Source organism: Leptonychotes weddellii, chromosome 9, assembly GCF_054177405.1.
Source record: "Leptonychotes weddellii isolate Sample4059 chromosome 9, ASM5417740v2, whole genome shotgun sequence".
Lineage (NCBI taxonomy): Eukaryota > Metazoa > Chordata > Mammalia > Carnivora > Phocidae > Leptonychotes > Leptonychotes weddellii.
Window position 1 is genome coordinate 91,289,035 of NC_138377.1, and position 18,016 is coordinate 91,307,050.

The following is an 18,016-nucleotide window of genomic DNA, read 5'->3' on the forward strand; positions in this document are numbered from 1 at the left end:
TCAGATCTGTACCTCTGAAACAAATAATGCAATATATGTTAAGAAGAAGAAGAAGGTAGCAGGAGGGGAAGAATGAAGGGGGGAAAATCGGAGGGGTAGACGAACCATGAGAGACGATGGACTCTGAAAAACAAACTGAGGGTTCTAGAGGGGAGGATGGGTTAGCCTGGTGGTGGGTATTGAGGAGGGCACATTCTGCATGGAGCACTGGGTGTTATGCACAAACAATGAATCATGGAACACTACATCTAAAACTAATGATGCAATGTACGGGGATAATATAAGAATAAAAAAATTAAAAAAAAAAAATTTGTGTGCATTAAAATCATCTCTCAGCACAGTGATAACACTACAAACACATAGGTGTCTGCTTCCCTTCCTTTGAGCAGGTTTTCTTCCCAATTCTTCTGCCCTTTATCAGCTCTGCCAGAGCTCCAAATCGGTCTGCAGTAACCGCGTACCTTCTCAGAATTTCCTGGTAATCAGGCATCATCTTTAATAAAGGGCAGCTCTCGATTTGTCTGGAAGTTCTGAAATGCAACATTGTAAGACGGTGGTAAGTGATAAATCTAAATATCCACTTGTACAGCAAGGTTTATGACCAATGATCTACTTCATGGTGGAATTTCCTGTGCCCATGCCAAGAGCTGAGTGGAGATGGGAGGGCAAGTTGGAGGGATCCTTGGTGGGCTTTAGTCATACCACGTACATAGCACATTATTGTGGCAGCACGGAAGGTATGGTTGTGGTTTTCTAGCAGTGTGACCTTGGGAAGGTCACTTAATCTCAAGATGACAGTTTCTTCATCTGAAAGTGGAAAACAGTGTCAAAGATCTTTTCCCATCATTCCGTACTCCTTGTTGTGGGCTTGTTCTTGGAGGTAGAACCACTGACATGGCCTCCACCCATGCATTCGATACAGCCTGAGCCCTTCTCTGCGGCAGGTACTTTATACAGTGAGCACTGCGCATGGTCCCTGCCTTCGGGGAACCTCCTTGTGTTCCTGACTGATTCTAGCCTGGGTTCTTTTTCCAGATTCTCATTTGCCAGGCTGGAGAACTTCATCTCCTAAGCCATGAGGGTAAGCTTCTGGGGTTGTTGATGAGTAGAAATAGTAGGGCCTGCTGGGTGTTTGCTCTCCATTCATCCTTTAGTCATGCTGTTAGGGTGGATAATTCCTACTGACTAACTTAGAAAAAAATCTGTTTAAGTCTTTCCCTGCAGTCCATATTAATTCCACAAACATGGACTAAGCATCTACCGTGCGGCAGACGTCGTGCTAGGGCCTTGAGATTCAAAAGTGGCTGTGACGGTACGGTCCTTATTGTGGGAGGACAGTGAGGGAGGGAGACCTGTCACCGCAAATGTATTCCTGATACTGCCTTGTATGTGTGTCTTAGTGTGAGTGTTCTGGGGACAGGCGAGAACCCTCTGCGGTAGCCCAGTGGGTGAAGGGGCATGTGGGGGGTTTGCAAAGCAGCTCCGGGTGCCAACCTCTTGGCTGGGATTTTTATTGACATGCCCGACCTGCTGTTGAGTTCACACCTGTGTGCGTGGTTAATCATTTCCTCTCTGTTCTTTTATCACCTGACCTTTTAACGATTATTTCGAGTTGAGGTATGCAGAGTCGAGCAATTGTCCTGGCTTTCCATGCCTCCGTGAAGGAGAACTAAAGAGAGATCCTTGTGTGAATGTTCTCCCTGCTTTTTTGGTCTCCCCGCTCTGGCTGCAAAGGGGGGAGCATGATCATTCTGGTCTTTTTCTATGTGGGCGGTTACCCTGTGAGGAAATCCCATCAGTCGTATTCATGTACTGTTTTCCCTGAGCTTAGGATTAGCTGGAGTTCTCCCTCCTGAGTTGGGAATGTGGGGGACTGGGGTGAGGGGGTGAGCCTCTCTACTCAGACTCTGCCTTCTGGGCTCTCACTAGTTGGAAAGAGGGAGGTGTGAGGGGCCCAGTGGGGGAGGGGCGGATTCTTAAGGCAGGCCTGTGGCTCCCTGATAAAGCTGGCTGCAGGTGGGATGGAAATGGGACACTCTGCCTTCTCTCCTCCTCATCCCTCCCTGAATCAAAGGCAGCTGGCTCCCAGTGAACAGTTGAGTTGCCTCACCCTTCTAGATGGTGACACATAGACACCTGGATGTGCCTGGTGGGCTAAGTATCATATACTGAAAGTTCTGAATGTTTGAGCTGAGCCCCAAGGTACCTGAGTACAGACAGCCCAGGAAAGCCAGATGGAGGGCAAGACCCTGGCTTTTGCTTCTGAGGCACCTCTGGCGAGCTATGGCCCCATCATGGGATGGGTTTCTACTTATCAGCTGAGCTATTCCCTTTCTCCCTTGCAGAAGAGCGGGTCAAGGGTGGAGACAAGGGAAGCTCCTTCCTGGGCATTTCTTCCAGAGAGAGAATTGTTCACTGGAGATTGAGGCGAATGACAGGCCCACGTTTTATATTGACCTTATATTGACCTGTTATAAAATGCATGCTGGTATCAGGGCGATATTTTGCCTGCTGAGGGGAGAGCGGGTACAGCCCTCATTATTGGGTGCAGTGGTCTTCCAGTGGGTCAGAATGGAGCCAGTGGTTGGAGGAAGAGAGAGGAGAGGGATGGTGGGCAGTTCTTACTTTTTTCAAGATGCAGGCTCCCACTGAAGCACAGTAGCCTGACCCTGTTGTCCTGTCAGCTGAGTAGGACACCTCTGCTTGTAGTGGAGTGTGCAGAGCCCCATGGCCCCTCTCCTCGGTTGCATCTGGGCAGGGTTCATTGACAGGCCCCAGCACAGGAGTCTACTTTAATGCCAGTCCTGACCCATACCAGAGGGTGCACTTTTGCTCCCTGAGGCTCTTGGATTAAGGGAATCTGAACTACGTCCAGGAGGATAGCCTGAGTGTAGGACTTCCTTGTTCCACAGACACACTCGGCGTCATGGCTCATCCTTGGATAATTCTGCATCTACAAAAAGCCTGTTGAATGACTTGAATAAGGATGAACACAGGCGCTGTACAGTGAACAGGGTCACTAGGAGGGGAGTGCTGTCTAGACAGGAATCGTGATCGTCTTTGCTCCCTAATGTCTGTGATAGTGTCTACTACATAATAGATGTAAAATAAACAATAAATTGAATTTTGCAGCTCAGATGGTAGCTAAATAGAATATGCTGCTTCCAGTGTTTCTCCACCCACTGTGGCCAAGATGAGTAAAACAAACCCTTACCTGGCACTTTCTTTGTGTCTTTGACCTGTGTTAATAGATTTTTTTTTTTAAGATTTTTTATTTATTTATTTGACAGAGAGAGACAGCGAGAGAGGGAACACAAGCAGGGGGAGTGGGAGAGGGAGAAGCAGGCTTCCCGCGGAGCAGGGAGCCCGATGCGGGGCTCGATCCCAGGACCACGGGATCATGACCTGAGCCAAAGGCAGACGCTTAACGACTGAGCCACCCAGGTGCCCCATGATTTCTATAGTAACCTTACAGGTTAAGCCTATTATTGTCTCCCATTTTGCGGAGGAAGAAACTGAGGCAGACTGCAGTTAAGCAGCCAGCTCGAAGTCATGAACTGGTATGGCAGGAGTGGAGTTGGAACACCTCACAGCCCTCACTGGTCAGGGCAGAGATCCGAGGGGTGGTTGCACATCTTGACCAATGGTGGACATTTCTTCGGTGAGGAGGAGCCCTTGGCTGAGCTGGGCCTGTTTGTTCCAGGATGGACTGGCCAGAGCTTGGGCAGCCTACACTGCTGCTACCATCCTGAGCTGTTTACAGCTCCCTAGGACCGAAAAGTGTTTACTTTAGAAGGAGAATGTCTGGGTTTCACCACTGGTTCCATTGGCTCATCTGCCACAATGGATGGCACAGAAAGGTTTCTTGTTGGCCCCAGGTGACCTTCACCCATAAAATCAGTACAAAAATGGTCAGAAGGAGAAGAAATTATGGAAAGGAAAATAATCTATGTTTTATGAATTTTATACCTTGTCTTTTAGCAAGAAACCAAAACCACAACAAAAAAGGACTTAAGATCCAGCAAGATAGCATACATTCAGATCGGGGTAAAAGAAAAACAAGGATAGGATCATAAAAATAGAGACAGGGGTTAGACTATAAAGCAGTAAGTAGGCTTTGAGCCTTCTTGCAGCCAAACCAAAAAAGGAAACCTGTTCCTCTGTCCGAGGCTCCCTGCCTGAAGAGGCAGGGATTAGCCAGGGGGGTTAGGGTACAGGGAAGTGGAGGTGAGGCTCAGTTTGCAGGCTGCACCAGTGGCCTGAGAACATCTCACTGGAGAGGGAGCAGAGCATTAGTCTTTATCACAGTGTGTTGTCTAAGCTACATGATTTTCTCAGGGCTTTAGTGGATGTGTAGTGAGACTTCTCATAAGAGCTGAAAACACATACCCATTTTTATTTGACGTATCTAGGTTCCTATCTGCTTTGATCCTATGATCTTTTTGCCATAAGTCAGGACCGTTAGTTTCAGCACCTGTTTAGCAAGTATGTCACTGTGCTGTGTGTGGGGCTAGAAACAGCTCAGTGCCGTGTTTCCTGTGGAATAATGGTTAAATCACCATGTACTTTGGTTTCAGACCTCATTGAGATTTGCTTGTGTGGACGATCTTCTTGCATGATAAAAATTAAAATACCGTGTCTTTTACAGACATACGGATGTATAACCTTGTAGTTTATTAACATTATTATGTACCTAATTTGCATGTTTAAAATATTCCCACAAAGGAAATCCTAGGTCTTGTTTCGTGCTTCATACTGGGAACACTGAGAGCCAGGAGTAAGAAGACGACACTGGAGCCTTTTTAGTCTTTGATCACTGAGCAGTGCTCTGAGAGGGACTTATTTTGGTGGTTTGGTTTTGCTGTATTACATGGGCCATGTTGTAACATTTGAGGTGGTAGGAAAGTTGAGAACATGAATCTTGCAGTGAATCTCCGGTGTCCCTCCTTATGTTGAATGTCTACTTTGAGCTAAGCATAGTTGTCTCTGTTCTGTGGCTTCCCCTGTGAGATGTTATGAGGAGGGGACAAGGGAATCCCGTGGGAATAGTTGGCCAAACATCCCTTTCATGGGACCCAGTCGCCCCCTGCTCTCTGAAGAGCAGAAGGGGGAGAAAAAACAGGCCCAAAGGCCCAAGGCATTGGCAGGCCTGGGAATGAACCTGGACCCCAGACTCCTTCCCAGGCCAGCGCCCTTCCCTTGAATGGTCTTGCCTACTCCTCTCCTCTCTCAGGCCCAGAATGGAGATCATGCACGCTGAGGCTCCTGCCTCCGGGAAGGGCACTGAGCTGTCTTGGGACTGCCTCTGGGGCCATCATCAGGTGGAAACCGTGTCTGTACTGTATCTGTGTAGATACGGAGTTTGTAGCAACTACACGTTACCTACTTCTGGGTAAAAAGCCTGAAGGGCATACGTCGGAGCCAAGGCCTGTTCCTCTGGCCCTGCCTCCTCAAGAGACAGGGAGACAAGTCTGTACTTGCTCTGCCGGCCCCTCCCCCTCCTCTCTCTCCTGAAACTGCTACTCTGGCTTCCCCCACTCTGATGGCTGCTGCTTACCTTGGCTACCAGGGGCCTCCCTGCCAGGTTCAATGGTATCTCCACCCTCATCTTCCTTGGGCTGTGATCAGCACATAGCACAGATGCTCTCTCCCTCCTGCTCAGTGCACCTTCTTCTGGGCCCACCCTCTCTTGGTTCTCCTCCTTCACCTACCGCTAGGCCTCCTTGCCAGTCCCTTCTTGTCCTGAGTTTAGAACATTGTCCCAGGACTCCGTCCTCAGGTCTCTGCTCACTTCCCTAGATGATCTTTCTAGTCCCAAGGATTGAAAGATGATGAGCTCCCCCGAACATTATGTGTCCTGCTTTGTATTTGACCCTGTTCTACCTCCCCACTGAATATACCCTAAAAAACTCAGAGAATTTTTTACCCCAAAACTTGCGCCTCTAGCAGCTTCCCCTCCCCACCCACCTCCGTCACGGGCTTCTTCATTTTCCCTGTTGTTTTGGATAGAGATTTTCCTTCACTGCTGTGTATATTCTGCTTCTCTTCTTCTGCTTCCTAAATCTCTGGGTTTCTCTCCTGTGTTTCTTGTTGATCCACAGGCCTAGGTTTTGTCTGGTCTTGCTTCTGTCTGCTCCCTGCTGATCCACTTGCCCCTTTCTCCCCCGCTATGTGTCTTCTGTTACCTTCTGAGCTCCAGTGTTTACGGTCTTGCTCTGATACTCTGCTTTCAGCCCCATGTCATGGCTCTGTATTTCCCTTTGATGGAATCTCTCTAGGCTTGGCTAGAGGCACCATTAATTTGCTCTGCGGAAAGTCCAGTTATTAGCCTGGGAAGGGCAGCCTTCGTGCAGGGGCACTTAAAATCCTTCCTATTCCCAGGGAATGGAAGAGATTAACCATCCCATCCTCTCTGGTGCATTCCATAAATGGCACCTGTGACAGAGTTCCATGGTCTTTACCACTGACTGTTACCCCCAGTCATGCTCCTGATCTCCGTGGTTCAGGAAACCTCATAATTGTCACCAGCCCCAGGGGGATAGACTGTTCCATGCAGTGATCTCTACATTACAGTAAATTTGTCAATTGTTGTCTAGAGTTTAAGTTTTTCCCAAATGGGGGAGTTGGTCAGTTAAATATGCCTATAAAAACAGAGTTGGGTAGACCCTTTCATCTATCACCTTAAAAGTCCTTGATATTATAGGTGGAAAATCCCTGGATATTTTGTACCCTTCTGCCATGTCAACAGTCCAGCCACTGCCTAGGCTGTAGTAAATTGATTCGATTTGGGGAAGATTCCCAGTGAACACTGCTGTTATTTATTGAGAACTGTATCTTGACATTTTTCAAGAAACATTTTCACAGGCAATTCATTCAGACTGTAAGTGGAGGTCAAAATGACTTTATAGTTGGACAGCCTAAATGTTTGCTCCATGCAGCTGTGTGTATACACTGCCCATGGACTCCAGAACGTCTGTTTAAAAATGTCCTCTGTATGCAGTTGACCCAGTCACCTGTTGTTAAGAAGCTGGCAATGAATCAAGCATGTGAAGAAGTGATGCCCCACAGGCACCCACTCCCTGGGCCTGGTCAGCCTGTGGCCCTCTCTGCCTCTTGATCACCTCATTGCTTCTTAGCATTTGCATTCTTAAGTGGGAAGGGGGCATCAAGGCAGCTGGGGTTCAGGTTCACTACCTGTGGGCTCTCTAAGAAAAGATAAGAAAGGATGAGAACTTGAAATTCCTGTGGTTTATGTTATTGATACAGTGCTGGGATTCTAATAGCTCCTAATTCTGAAGTGCATTGTTCTGTTTGCCAGGATGACAGTCAGCTGGGTCTGTGTCAGGTGCAGGGAAGTGTCCTCTCTCTTGTGCCTGAGGAAGATGCATTTGACTGAGGCTGGCCTGGGTTGAGGGCTAAGTTTCACAGAAGAGAGCAGGTCGTCAAAATAAGCCATAAGCCACCAACTCAAAGGAAATGGACTAAGTTTTTGGACTTAGGTTTTAAAAAGAAGTCATTTATGAAATAAAACCTAGCCTAAACCTGTGTACTTTCTAAAACTGGGCATTGGGCTCCCATTGATAACCCCTCAGGGTTTGGTTCTTTTATGAATTATACAGGGCTGTTACCATTGTGGCTTCTTGTGGGGAAACTGAAGCAGAGTGGCCAGAGGGCCTTGCTTGGATTTACACAGGATCCTCGTGTTGGAGTTGGGCCCAGATGCTGTCTTCTGGTACATGATGAGGTGGAACTCTTTGGCCCTGAGGAGCATCTGGGAGGGCATTCATGCTTCCTCCTGTCCCCAGGAGCTGTGGGGAGAGAGCTGGGGCACTGAGGCTGCTAACAGAAGCATCTTCAGGAGGTGGCTGTGGTGCCCAAGGCTCTCTGCCTCTCACACTGATGATCCCCTGTTAGAAACCCAAAGTAGGGAGCACCATTGAGAAGGAGTTAAATATGCCTGTAAATATGGTGAACTATAAAATTGGTGAACTTCCATAGATCCTTCCTCCCTAGAGAGTCTACTTGCCATTCTGTGATAATGTTAACCCTGAGTCTAGATGCTCTTGTTTTATTTTAACATTTTTAAAATCTTTTAATTTGTGTTTTTATCCAAAGCATTCACTTTAATTGCTATTTTATTCTTTCAATTACTTAAAGTTGGTTTAAAGTCTAGCAGTTTTTTCAAGACTATTACGAATATCACCGTTTGTCTCTGTGTGTTTTCCAGACATTCTAAGTGAGGATCTTCAAATCATTTAGGAAAATGGTGGCCCTGTCCTTAAAGATTTGTGTCCGCCACTGCAATGTGGTGAAGACCATGCAGTTTGAACCATCTACAGCCGTGTACGATGCATGTCGAGTCATTCGGGAACGGGTCCCGGAGGCACAAACTGGCCAAGGTAGGCCATTGGTTATTCACTGGCTTCTTGAAACGTGTTTGTATGTTCTTTGCTTAGTAGCTAAGGAAACAGACGGTCTGAGTGGTACCCAGATGCACCAGTGTGTGTATGTTTCAAATGAAATGCCTTCTTATCCTGCACACTACTTACCTCCCTAGTGAGGCTTGTGCTGACAATGGCCACAGCTGCCACTGGGTCATCATTGTGATGCCCATCGTCCTGACCCTTCCATACCTCAGCATTGCTCTCTACAGTTTACAGGTCACTTTTTGATATGTCATCTCATTTGCCCTATAAAGTACGAATGAAGCTACTCCAACAGTTACGCATTTGTATACCCTGAGCCCTGTTTTCCATACACGCAGGCTGAGGCAGGCTGGAACTGCCATCAGGATGCAGGGCAAGCCTTATATTTCAGTTACTTTGAAGGGGCTTTATAAACTTGATCAAACCCTTAAGGGGGTGGGGAGCATCTATGAATCTATGTTTTGTTTCCTGTTTGTTTAAACCACTGACCACTATTAATCTGAGTTTAAACAAAAGCCATTCATAGAATTTTTATTTTCAATTGCCCTCTCTCTTCTCCCTACATTTTCTTCCTTTATTTAGTGTTTGATTGGCACTTGAGAAATTGGGATTACCCTCAAATTAATAAGCCTGTACTGTGAAAATGGGCTGAAACTTAACTTAAAAATGGGAAGTATGAGAATCTTAGAGATAGGCATTGATCTTCTCAAAAAGATGTCACAAAACTGCCAAACTTTTGGTCTAAAAGAATTAATTATTTAAAACACTCTATTTTTATTTTTGGGTAATGTAGAATAACAAAGTTATCCCACATTCCTACCCTTGCTCTAAATTCTGGTTATCCAGTCATTTCTGGTGTCTTGCCTGCTACTGTTTTTCTCCCAGATTTAAAAAAATTTCTCTGGCTTAGATTGCTGTTTGGCTCTGGTGAAAATCAAAACCTTTCTAGATCTTGAAGTTGTTTTTCTAAGAAACAGGAGCTCAGACCCTCACCTGGGTTTCTGAGGTTACCTTGAATCACATTCAGGAAGACAGAAGTCTTTAATTGTATTTATTTATTTATAATCTTTAAAGACGTATTTATTTAAGTAATCTCTGCACCCAACATGGGGCTGGAACTCATGACTCCGAGATCAAGGGTTGCATGCTCTATTGACTAAGCCAGCCGGATGCCCCAAGATAGAATCTTTAGACAGGAAATGATACTGCTTTTCTCCTGCCACCATGCTCTTGTACTTCCTGATCAGACTAAGGGATTTCTATGGCGAACACAGAGTTTTATTCTCCAATTATATTCATAATTTAGTGGGGTGGGGGAGAGCGGCTTCATCTTCCTGGGCCCTCCTGCTTGCCTTTTGTAATGCTGTTTTGGGATGATGGAGGGATTATTCAAAGTGTAAAGGCTCCATGGGCCCCTCTTTGCCTAAGTGGCCTTGGGCTTAAGTGGTCACTTCCTTAGTTTCTCCATGGCCCCTCTTGTCCTTCTTCATGGCTTCTCTGCCAGGTTTTTATATAGCAAGTGATAGGGAACAAAGTCCAATTCAGAAATTAGAAATTTGGGCTGTTCTGGTTTTGGTGTTTCCCTAACGTGTAGACACAGCTGCTGCCTACTGGTTTTAAGAATCACGAACCTTCTCTGTGGGTGTTGACGTTGCAGCTCAGGCCTCATTTCACCTCTTCTGCTTTACCCCTTGGCTTGCTCGTGTTGTCAAAACGAAACCTGTCTAATGCAGGAGAATGCCCACATCCGGCCAGGTCAGCAGACTCAGGGCTTGGAAGTCAGTGATGGCTTCAGCGGCACTCTGTCTTTTATCCTCTCTTCTCTTTATCTCCCAGCTTCTGATTATGGGCTGTTTCTCTCGGATGAAGACCCCAGGAAAGGAATTTGGCTGGAAGCAGGCAGAACACTGGATTACTACATGTTGCGAAATGGGGTATGTTGTAGATGTCATTTTTGGTTTTTTTTGTTTTTGTTTTTGTTTTGTTTTGTCACCTTGTCTGTGGGCCTTCTCTAGAAGCCAACATCCTATTATGCCTTAGAGAAAAAGGGAGACCCAACAATCTGTTTTGCTCCAAGGGCATCTTATTCCTAGTTTTGACTTTGTAAGGGCTGTCCAGGTAGTAAGAGGAAATATTGGCAGTCCAAATTCTTGAAACTCCACAGAATAATTAAAGCAGCTTGGGGTTAGTGTGTTCAGCTCTTTGCACATGCCGTGGTTGCACTTGGTAGCTAGGGGATAAGATAGAGCGTCTTTCTGTAAGGATATAGGAAGTATCCTGGTGACTAATGATAAAAAGTAAGGGTAGATTAGAGGGGAAAACAAGAAGATCCTAAAGGTAGTCAGCGATTGAATATAAATCAGTTTTGTTTTTGTAAAGGAAAGTCCATATGAGATGCAAGCTTGATAACAATCAGCGACAACAAAAAGTGATTGTGTTTGGAATTAGAGGTAATGAGTAAAGAAGTGTTAAATATTGTCTTCAGCTTAACCTTGAAGATACTGGGTTTTAGTATATGGAATGCACATACCTGATTGGTCAGTATTCCATAAAGTGAGAGTGAATTATGTGGTACCAATTAATTTTCCATTCATAATTCTGTTGTTAAATGTAGTTTAAAAAAAAAAAAAGTCTATTTAAAAGTAACTTCCAAACCTACTACCCCTGTTTCATCTTGCCATTACTGCAAAAATCACCTTTGTGGCATACCACCACTATAAAGAGTTACGGGGGGTATTATATATTCCTTCGTGACATCTATATTAAAAATTGCTTGTAACCATAAGATAATTGGAGAAGCACACTACTGTCTTTTTCAATGGTAAGTAGGATTTTTCCTCTGCTAGTTCTCATCAAAGCAGATCATCCACAGACTTTCAGGAAGGCATAAGCTACTTTAAGTTTACAGAGGTTAGTTTTCAAGAATTGTAAGCTATAAACAGTACTTGTTCGGAGGTAATTTCACCATCAGATTTTAAGAAAGCTTGTTGGAAGCAGTTACTTAGCACTGGGGTTTCTGTTTTAGTGGCAAAAATCTCATGAAAACTTTGAAGGAGAAAATCAGAGTGTGCTAGGGAAAATTCATTTTTTTAAAGAAAAGTGTCCAAGTTGATTACCTGGTTTATCAAGTTGTATGAAAATTTTGTGGGGTTTTGCTGTAGGATATTTTGGAATATAAGAAGAAACAGAGACCTCAGAAAATCCGGATGCTGGATGGATCCGTGAAAACAGTGATGGTGGATGACTCCAAGACCGTTGGGGAACTCCTGGTTACTATTTGCAGCAGGATAGGTGAGCATTCCCATGCCGAGGTTCCAGTTTTTGTTTTGTTGTTAATTACGCACCTGTTGTTTCACCCCCATTTGGTGATTTGCCAATCTTGAATGTGTCCTAGCCACTGATTTCTGTCCAATCCTAAGACAGTGTTGCTATTCCCTAGATAATGCAACCCCGCCAACTGGTATTGGAAACACTTGAACATCTCACTGAGTCGAAATTGAGAGATTTTCTCTTTCAAAAGCCAAAGGAATTTTTTTTTTGGTATATGTGCTGCCGAAGCAAGCACAAAAGCCAAAGGAATTTTTTTTAAAAGATTTTATTTATATATTTACTTTAGAGAGAGAGAGCACGCCTGCGTGGGCACGTGAGAGCGAGCATGAGCTGGGGAGGGGCAGAGGGAAAGAGAGAATCTCAAGCGGACTCCCCACTGAGTGCAGAGCCTGATGCAGGGCTGGATCTCAGGCCCCTGAGATCGTGACCTGAGCCAAATTGAAGAGTCAGACGCTTAGCCGACTGAGCCACCCAGGCACCCCCAAAAGGAATTTTTTAATTGAAAATACGTTTGGAATCCTATAATTCAGTTTCTTGTCCATGACTGAGATTGTGTATAAGCATCAATGATATCCAGTATTTCCTTGAAAACTGATAGGGACGACTGAGCCACCCAGGCACCCCCAAAAGGAATTTTTTAATTGAAAATATGTTTGGAATCCTATAATTCAGTTTCTTGTCCATGACCGAGATTGTGTATAAGCATCAATGACATCCAGTATTTCCTTGAAGACTGATAGGGACGACTGTACAATTGATGGCCATACAACTTTTCTTCTTGTAGCTTCTAGTCATCTCCTTTCTGCATGAAGCCCTTCAAATATTTGGAAAACGTGTCCTGGCCTCTCTTAGTCTTCTCTCCACGCAAAGGAAGACCAGTTGCTTCAGCCACTTCTTGTTTGACCCTGTCTTGCCTTGTTCTGCATGATCTCTACTCTGTGCTTGTTTCTCGAAAATTAGGAGAATTGAATGTGACATTTTGAACATGGCTTAATTAGCTGAGAAACCTTGTTTTTGGCCAGAGTTATTTGATGTGTGCTCCTGGGTGGCCCCCTGACCCTCACCTTTGTAAAGCCTCTTTCTGTCCTGTGCTACCGGGACTCCTCGGAGTATCACAGGCCCCCGGCTGGAAGGAGTGACAGCAGTGTCATCACTGATAATTATAACCTAATTTATACTTTTAGGAATAACGAACTATGAAGAGTACTCTTTAATCCAAGAAACGATTGAAGAAAAGAAAGAGGAAGGGACTGGGACGCTAAAAAAAGACAGGACTCTATTGCGAGACGAGAGGAAGATGGAGAAGCTGAAGGCCAAGCTCCACACGGATGATGACTGTGAGTGTCAGAAGGGAGCTTGGGGGGTGCCTGGGGGGCTCAGTTGGTTAAGCATCTGCCTTCGGCTCAGGTCATGATCCTGGAGTCCCTGGATCGAGTCCCGCATCGGGCTCCCTGCTCGGCGGGGAGTCTGCTTCTCCCTCTGACGCTCCCCCCTCTCATGTGCTCTCTCTCTCTCATTCTCTCTGTCTCAAATAAATAAATAAAATCTTAAAAAAAAAAAAAAAGGAAGGGAGCTTGGGCCAGGTGCAGGTGTGGCCAGGCCTCACTCCCCTCCCTTCACGTACATGACCCTGGGCAGGAGTTTTCTGTTGGCTGTTGGTCTGTGGCACTAAAAGACTTCTAAGGGAAAAAACAGACTATAGTGCTATTTCACCCCTAAAAAAAGTAATCTCTTAATATCAAATATATAAATTATGTTCACACTGTCTTCTAAAAAAGCTAATGATTGGTTTAAACTGGGGTCCAAATAAGGTTAGATGAAGTGACGCTTACCTGTTTTTGTCTCAAACTTCCCCTCCATCTCTTTTTTCTCCCCCTCTCGGAATTTCTGGGAAGAAGAAAGCAGATTGTTATTTGTATGGAGTTTTCTACAGTCTGGATTTTGTTGACTGTGCTGTCCTCTAGCACATACTCCTGTCTCTTTTAATTCCTGACATCTGGAAACTTGATCAGATTCATGTGTATGTGTCTGTTTTTTAAGTAAAGACTCCTAATGTGGTGTTGTGTACTTCCGTCAGAAAGTTGTATTTGGTTGTCTCCTATTTTGTGATGTTAAAAGCCATTGATGACCATTGCCTAGATCCATTATTTCCTTAGAGGTTACAAAACACTGATTATAGGAAAGTCCTCTTCTGTGACCACACAGTTAATATTTGGAAAAGCCCTTATCTACACCCCATGTGTCCCCAAAGTATGCTATGTGCACCTGGTTGCCCAACATCCCCCTTCATGCACAGTTATATAGACCTTCCCAGGCTCGCTCTTTCATTGTTCTTGCTGCTGCATTGGGAAGATGTTATCATGGTCATTATGTTTATTGATCCTTAGTGAGGCTTTCATTTCCTCTGACCCTTTCTTCATTCTTTTTATTTTCTTTCTGCCTCGTTTGATTTCCAGTTACATACTTCTTTCCAAGTGAGACAGTGGTAGACAAATCCCAAGGATTTTTATAATGTGCATGATACTCTCCCAGGTACCGTGGGAGATGAGATCACTCCCACACATTCCCTGTGCTGAAGTTGCTTAGAATCCAGTGAGGCTTGTAATACTTACTTACTCACAATGTGTGTGTTAAGCCCAGGGAGGAGTATGGGAATGAGAGCTGTGGAAAGTGTAGAGGGGTGCTCCATTCCTGTGCACCCAGATAACAGGTGAGCGTATTCTGAATGAGGTCCAGGCTGGGCCATGGGCAGGGTTCTACCATCCCTGATCCCTTAGTGTCCTGTCCTGCTTCCCCCCAACCCCTTATCCCCACTGCCCCCCCCCATTACTTCTGTTTTCTTCTTCTTTTCTGCTTACAGGTGGAGGTAACTCATTATGCTCAGTTTATAAATTATTTCATGCAATGAGACTTGAAGTATCCACTGTTGACTTAAAGGAAAATGCTAACGTGGTTGTCTTGGCATAAATCATTAATTTTTCTTTCCCCCCGTGTTAAAAATTGATTGTGGGGCCTTAACAAACTTTAGGAATGGCTGGGAATTTTCTCTCAGGTGTGTTTTGGTGGGTCATATGGCGCACGATGGTGTATGTGAAATAATTTTGCAAAGTTAAAAAGCACAGTTTTAATATAAGTAACTAACTGAATATCAGCATTCCAGAAATGCACTTCTCTTTTGATAAATCCCTTCAAACCAAGAGGAAGAATACATACAGCTCTTTCATCTGTCTTGTTGTGTTGCAGTAAATTGGCTGGATCACAGCCGAACATTCAGAGAACAAGGAGTAGATGAACACGAAACGTTGCTACTTAGACGGAAGTTCTTCTACTCTGATCAGAATGTGGACTCAAGAGACCCCGTGCAGCTGAACTTGCTTTATGTTCAGGTACAGCATTTAATGCTCACTGAGGGTGGTGAGAAGTCAGGAAGCTCCTGGCTGTGGCTTGTGGTGAGCTGGAGCTCAGCTCAGGCTTCCGTGGTGTTTTTGGCACACAGTTTCAAGGGGGCACTGTTGAGGGATTCCTCACGTGCTTGGCTGTGGTACGGACTGATGTTCCACGAAGAAAGGAGGGCCTTTCTTTGGCCTCCCAGATTGAGACCTGCTGGCCAGTACTCTATCTCTGCCTTGAGGCACTTAACGGGCTCACCACTGCACTAAAGCTCTCTTCGCTGGTGTCCTAGGATACAAGTGAATGTGGGTCAGAAAATCCACATTTCTCGGGGCGCCTGGGTGGCTCAGTCATTAAGCGTCTGCCTTCGGCTCAGGTCGTGATCCCAGGGTCCTGGGATCGAGCCCCGCATCGGGCTCCCTGCTCCGCGGGGAAGCCTGCTTCTCCCCTCCTTCTCCCCCTGCTTGTGTTCCCTCCCTCGCTATGTCTCTCTCTGTCAAATAAATAAATAAAATCTTTAAAAAAAAAAAAAAAGAAAGAAAATCCACATTTCTCATTACCTGAAAGATAGTCTCTTCATAACCTTTTATGTCTTCACCATTAACCTATTGTTGAAACTCAGACAAGTCATTTAACTTCTCAGAGTTTGCAGTTTCCCAATATGTAAGACGTTGGCTTCGTACCAGATGGTCCCCAGGCTTTTTTTCAGCTCAAGGAAATCCTGCTCTTTCTTCTTTTATCCTTTCCTTCCCTCCCTCCCTTTCCTCTCCTTCTATTTATTTACTTATCTGCCCTCGGAAATAATGCGGAGGTCAGCAAAATGCTGCCCTGGCATCCCCTGTGTTTGTAAATAAAGTTTTATTAGAACACAGCTCATTCGTTTGCATGAATGAAAGGGTTTGTTGGGTAAACCCTTTCCATATCATGCAACTGTTTACTTATTGTCCGTGGCGTTTCTCGTGTTTCAGTGGCAGAGTTCAGTAGTTGCGACAGAGCCAGCATGACCCACAAAGTCTAATATGTTTACTCTCTGGCCTTTGACAGGAAATGTTTGCTAACCCCTGAGTTAGTGGGTACAAGAATGGCATGGAGGGAGGAGGGCCAGGAGGCAGAAGGAAGGAAGATAGCCAGGCACTAAGAAAATGCTTGTTGGTTTAAGTCACAGAGCCATCGCTTAGAGTATCTGCAGGAGAGTGGTCTGGGGGTCATTGAACTGGAGGAAGAAAAGACAGAAGAATAGATAGCAACAGAAGTGGTGGATCAGGAACCGGGAGAAGGACTTTAGACACCGTGCATTCCTCATTCGAGCATTGTGCATTTTGCTTATTTCCCTTACATGGCTGTAGTATTGAGTTATTATTGTCTGTCCATCTCTCTTCCCATGCCACCACCTTACATTACATTGGCTTTTATCTTGGGATGACGATTGGGTTGATTTTACCTCTAGGTAATTTTTCTGTTAGCTTTAATGATTTAGGGACAGAAGAAGTATATTGTGAATCACAAGGATTTCCCTTTGCCTCTTTATTTTTCATGCTCACTTCTACCTTCCTAGATATTGAAGCTTTAGTTTTAATATTCTGGATACTGCTGATATTTTCTATCTATAGGCAGTTTGGGGGGAGGACTTGTTTTCCTTCTGCCTTAATCCTACTGTGCTACAGTGACCTGCAGTGTCCTGAGTGTGTCCCCATTGGCTGGCACTTTCCCTTTGCCCCACAGAGAGGGTGCGTTCAGATGCAGGAACGTGTCCCTGGAGAGTATGCGTGGTTCCCCCAAGCTCCTGATGCTTTTCGCTTCCTCTTGTGTTTCAGGCTCGGGATGATATCCTGAATGGCTCCCACCCTGTCTCCTTCGAGAAAGCTTGTGAGTTTGGAGGATTTCAAGCCCAGATACAATTTGGACCTCATGTGGAACATAAACACAAACCCGGATTCTTAGAGTAAGTAATCTTTTGGGTTTTTTTCCTCTTCTCGCCTCTTCTTTTCACTATTTATTTTTGAGCCAGCTACATAAAATACATACCCTATATCCTATTTGTAATCAGTTCTGAGGTTGTTCGCTCTGTCTCAGTTGAGTATATGACCAAATTTGTGGACCTTGGAGAAAGCAAAAAGGCCTGGGAATTCAACATTGGAAGGACTGTGATGGTTAGTGCTCCAAGTTCTGGCAGAGGGTGATTCCATGGCGACCACAGAATTTGTTGCACCTGCCAAGACATTGTCCAGTCTGTCCTGGGATATCTTTGGAGTTGAGGAACTCAGGACCTCCATCTTCTGAAATCTCTTCCCATTAGAACATTCCTTCTTCACATTAGGCCAGATTTTGTCATTTTTAATTTCTTCTCAAGACTCTCCTTTTTAGAACAAGAGAGCGTAAAAGAGCTTCACGTTCCTTATTACAATCTTAGGAATTCTTCATTGCTCTGAAAGGGTGGGGTACACATTACATACTTCGCTTTTGCATACATCTGGTCTTTGGTTCACTTGCAGAAAATGATGGGGTGTTTTGGGGGAGAGCTCAGTTCTTGGAGATTTAAGAGAAAGCAACCCTACAGATATATCATGGCCTCACAGAACATGAGCCTTAGGGCTGGATTTCCTAGAAATACACAACAGGACAGGCCCAGCCACACATAGGCTGCTTTTCTTTGAAGTGATCTTGCCCTCTGTTTTGATCAGCTTCTCCAAGAGTTTTGTCTCTTTCTTCCTCTGGTAACATTCCTTTACCTGTTTCTCCCCCAACACTTTTCTTTCTTCTGCTTCCTCTTAGGGCAGATGAAACATTTGAATGAGCCCCCTCCAACACCCCCCCCCAGCAAATATACAGAGTGTCTTGACATGACCAATAGCCTGCTGTGACCTAGAGTG

General features: G+C 45.0%; 1 protein-coding gene across 1 annotated transcript in view; it reads left to right on the forward strand.

Annotated features, from left to right (window-relative positions):
* TLN2 (talin 2) overlaps positions 1 to 18,016 on the forward strand; it is a 408,095-nt gene that overhangs the window by 205,537 nt on the left and 184,542 nt on the right. Inside the window, exons 4-9 of the mRNA XM_081831869.1 lie at positions 8,228 to 8,399; positions 10,263 to 10,360; positions 11,588 to 11,717; positions 12,941 to 13,093; positions 15,000 to 15,142; positions 16,961 to 17,088. Coding sequence (XP_081687995.1) covers positions 8,264 to 8,399; positions 10,263 to 10,360; positions 11,588 to 11,717; positions 12,941 to 13,093; positions 15,000 to 15,142; positions 16,961 to 17,088 — 788 coding nt within the window. The 5' untranslated portion in view covers positions 8,228 to 8,263. The remainder of the gene's footprint in view (positions 1 to 8,227; positions 8,400 to 10,262; positions 10,361 to 11,587; positions 11,718 to 12,940; positions 13,094 to 14,999; positions 15,143 to 16,960; positions 17,089 to 18,016) is intronic.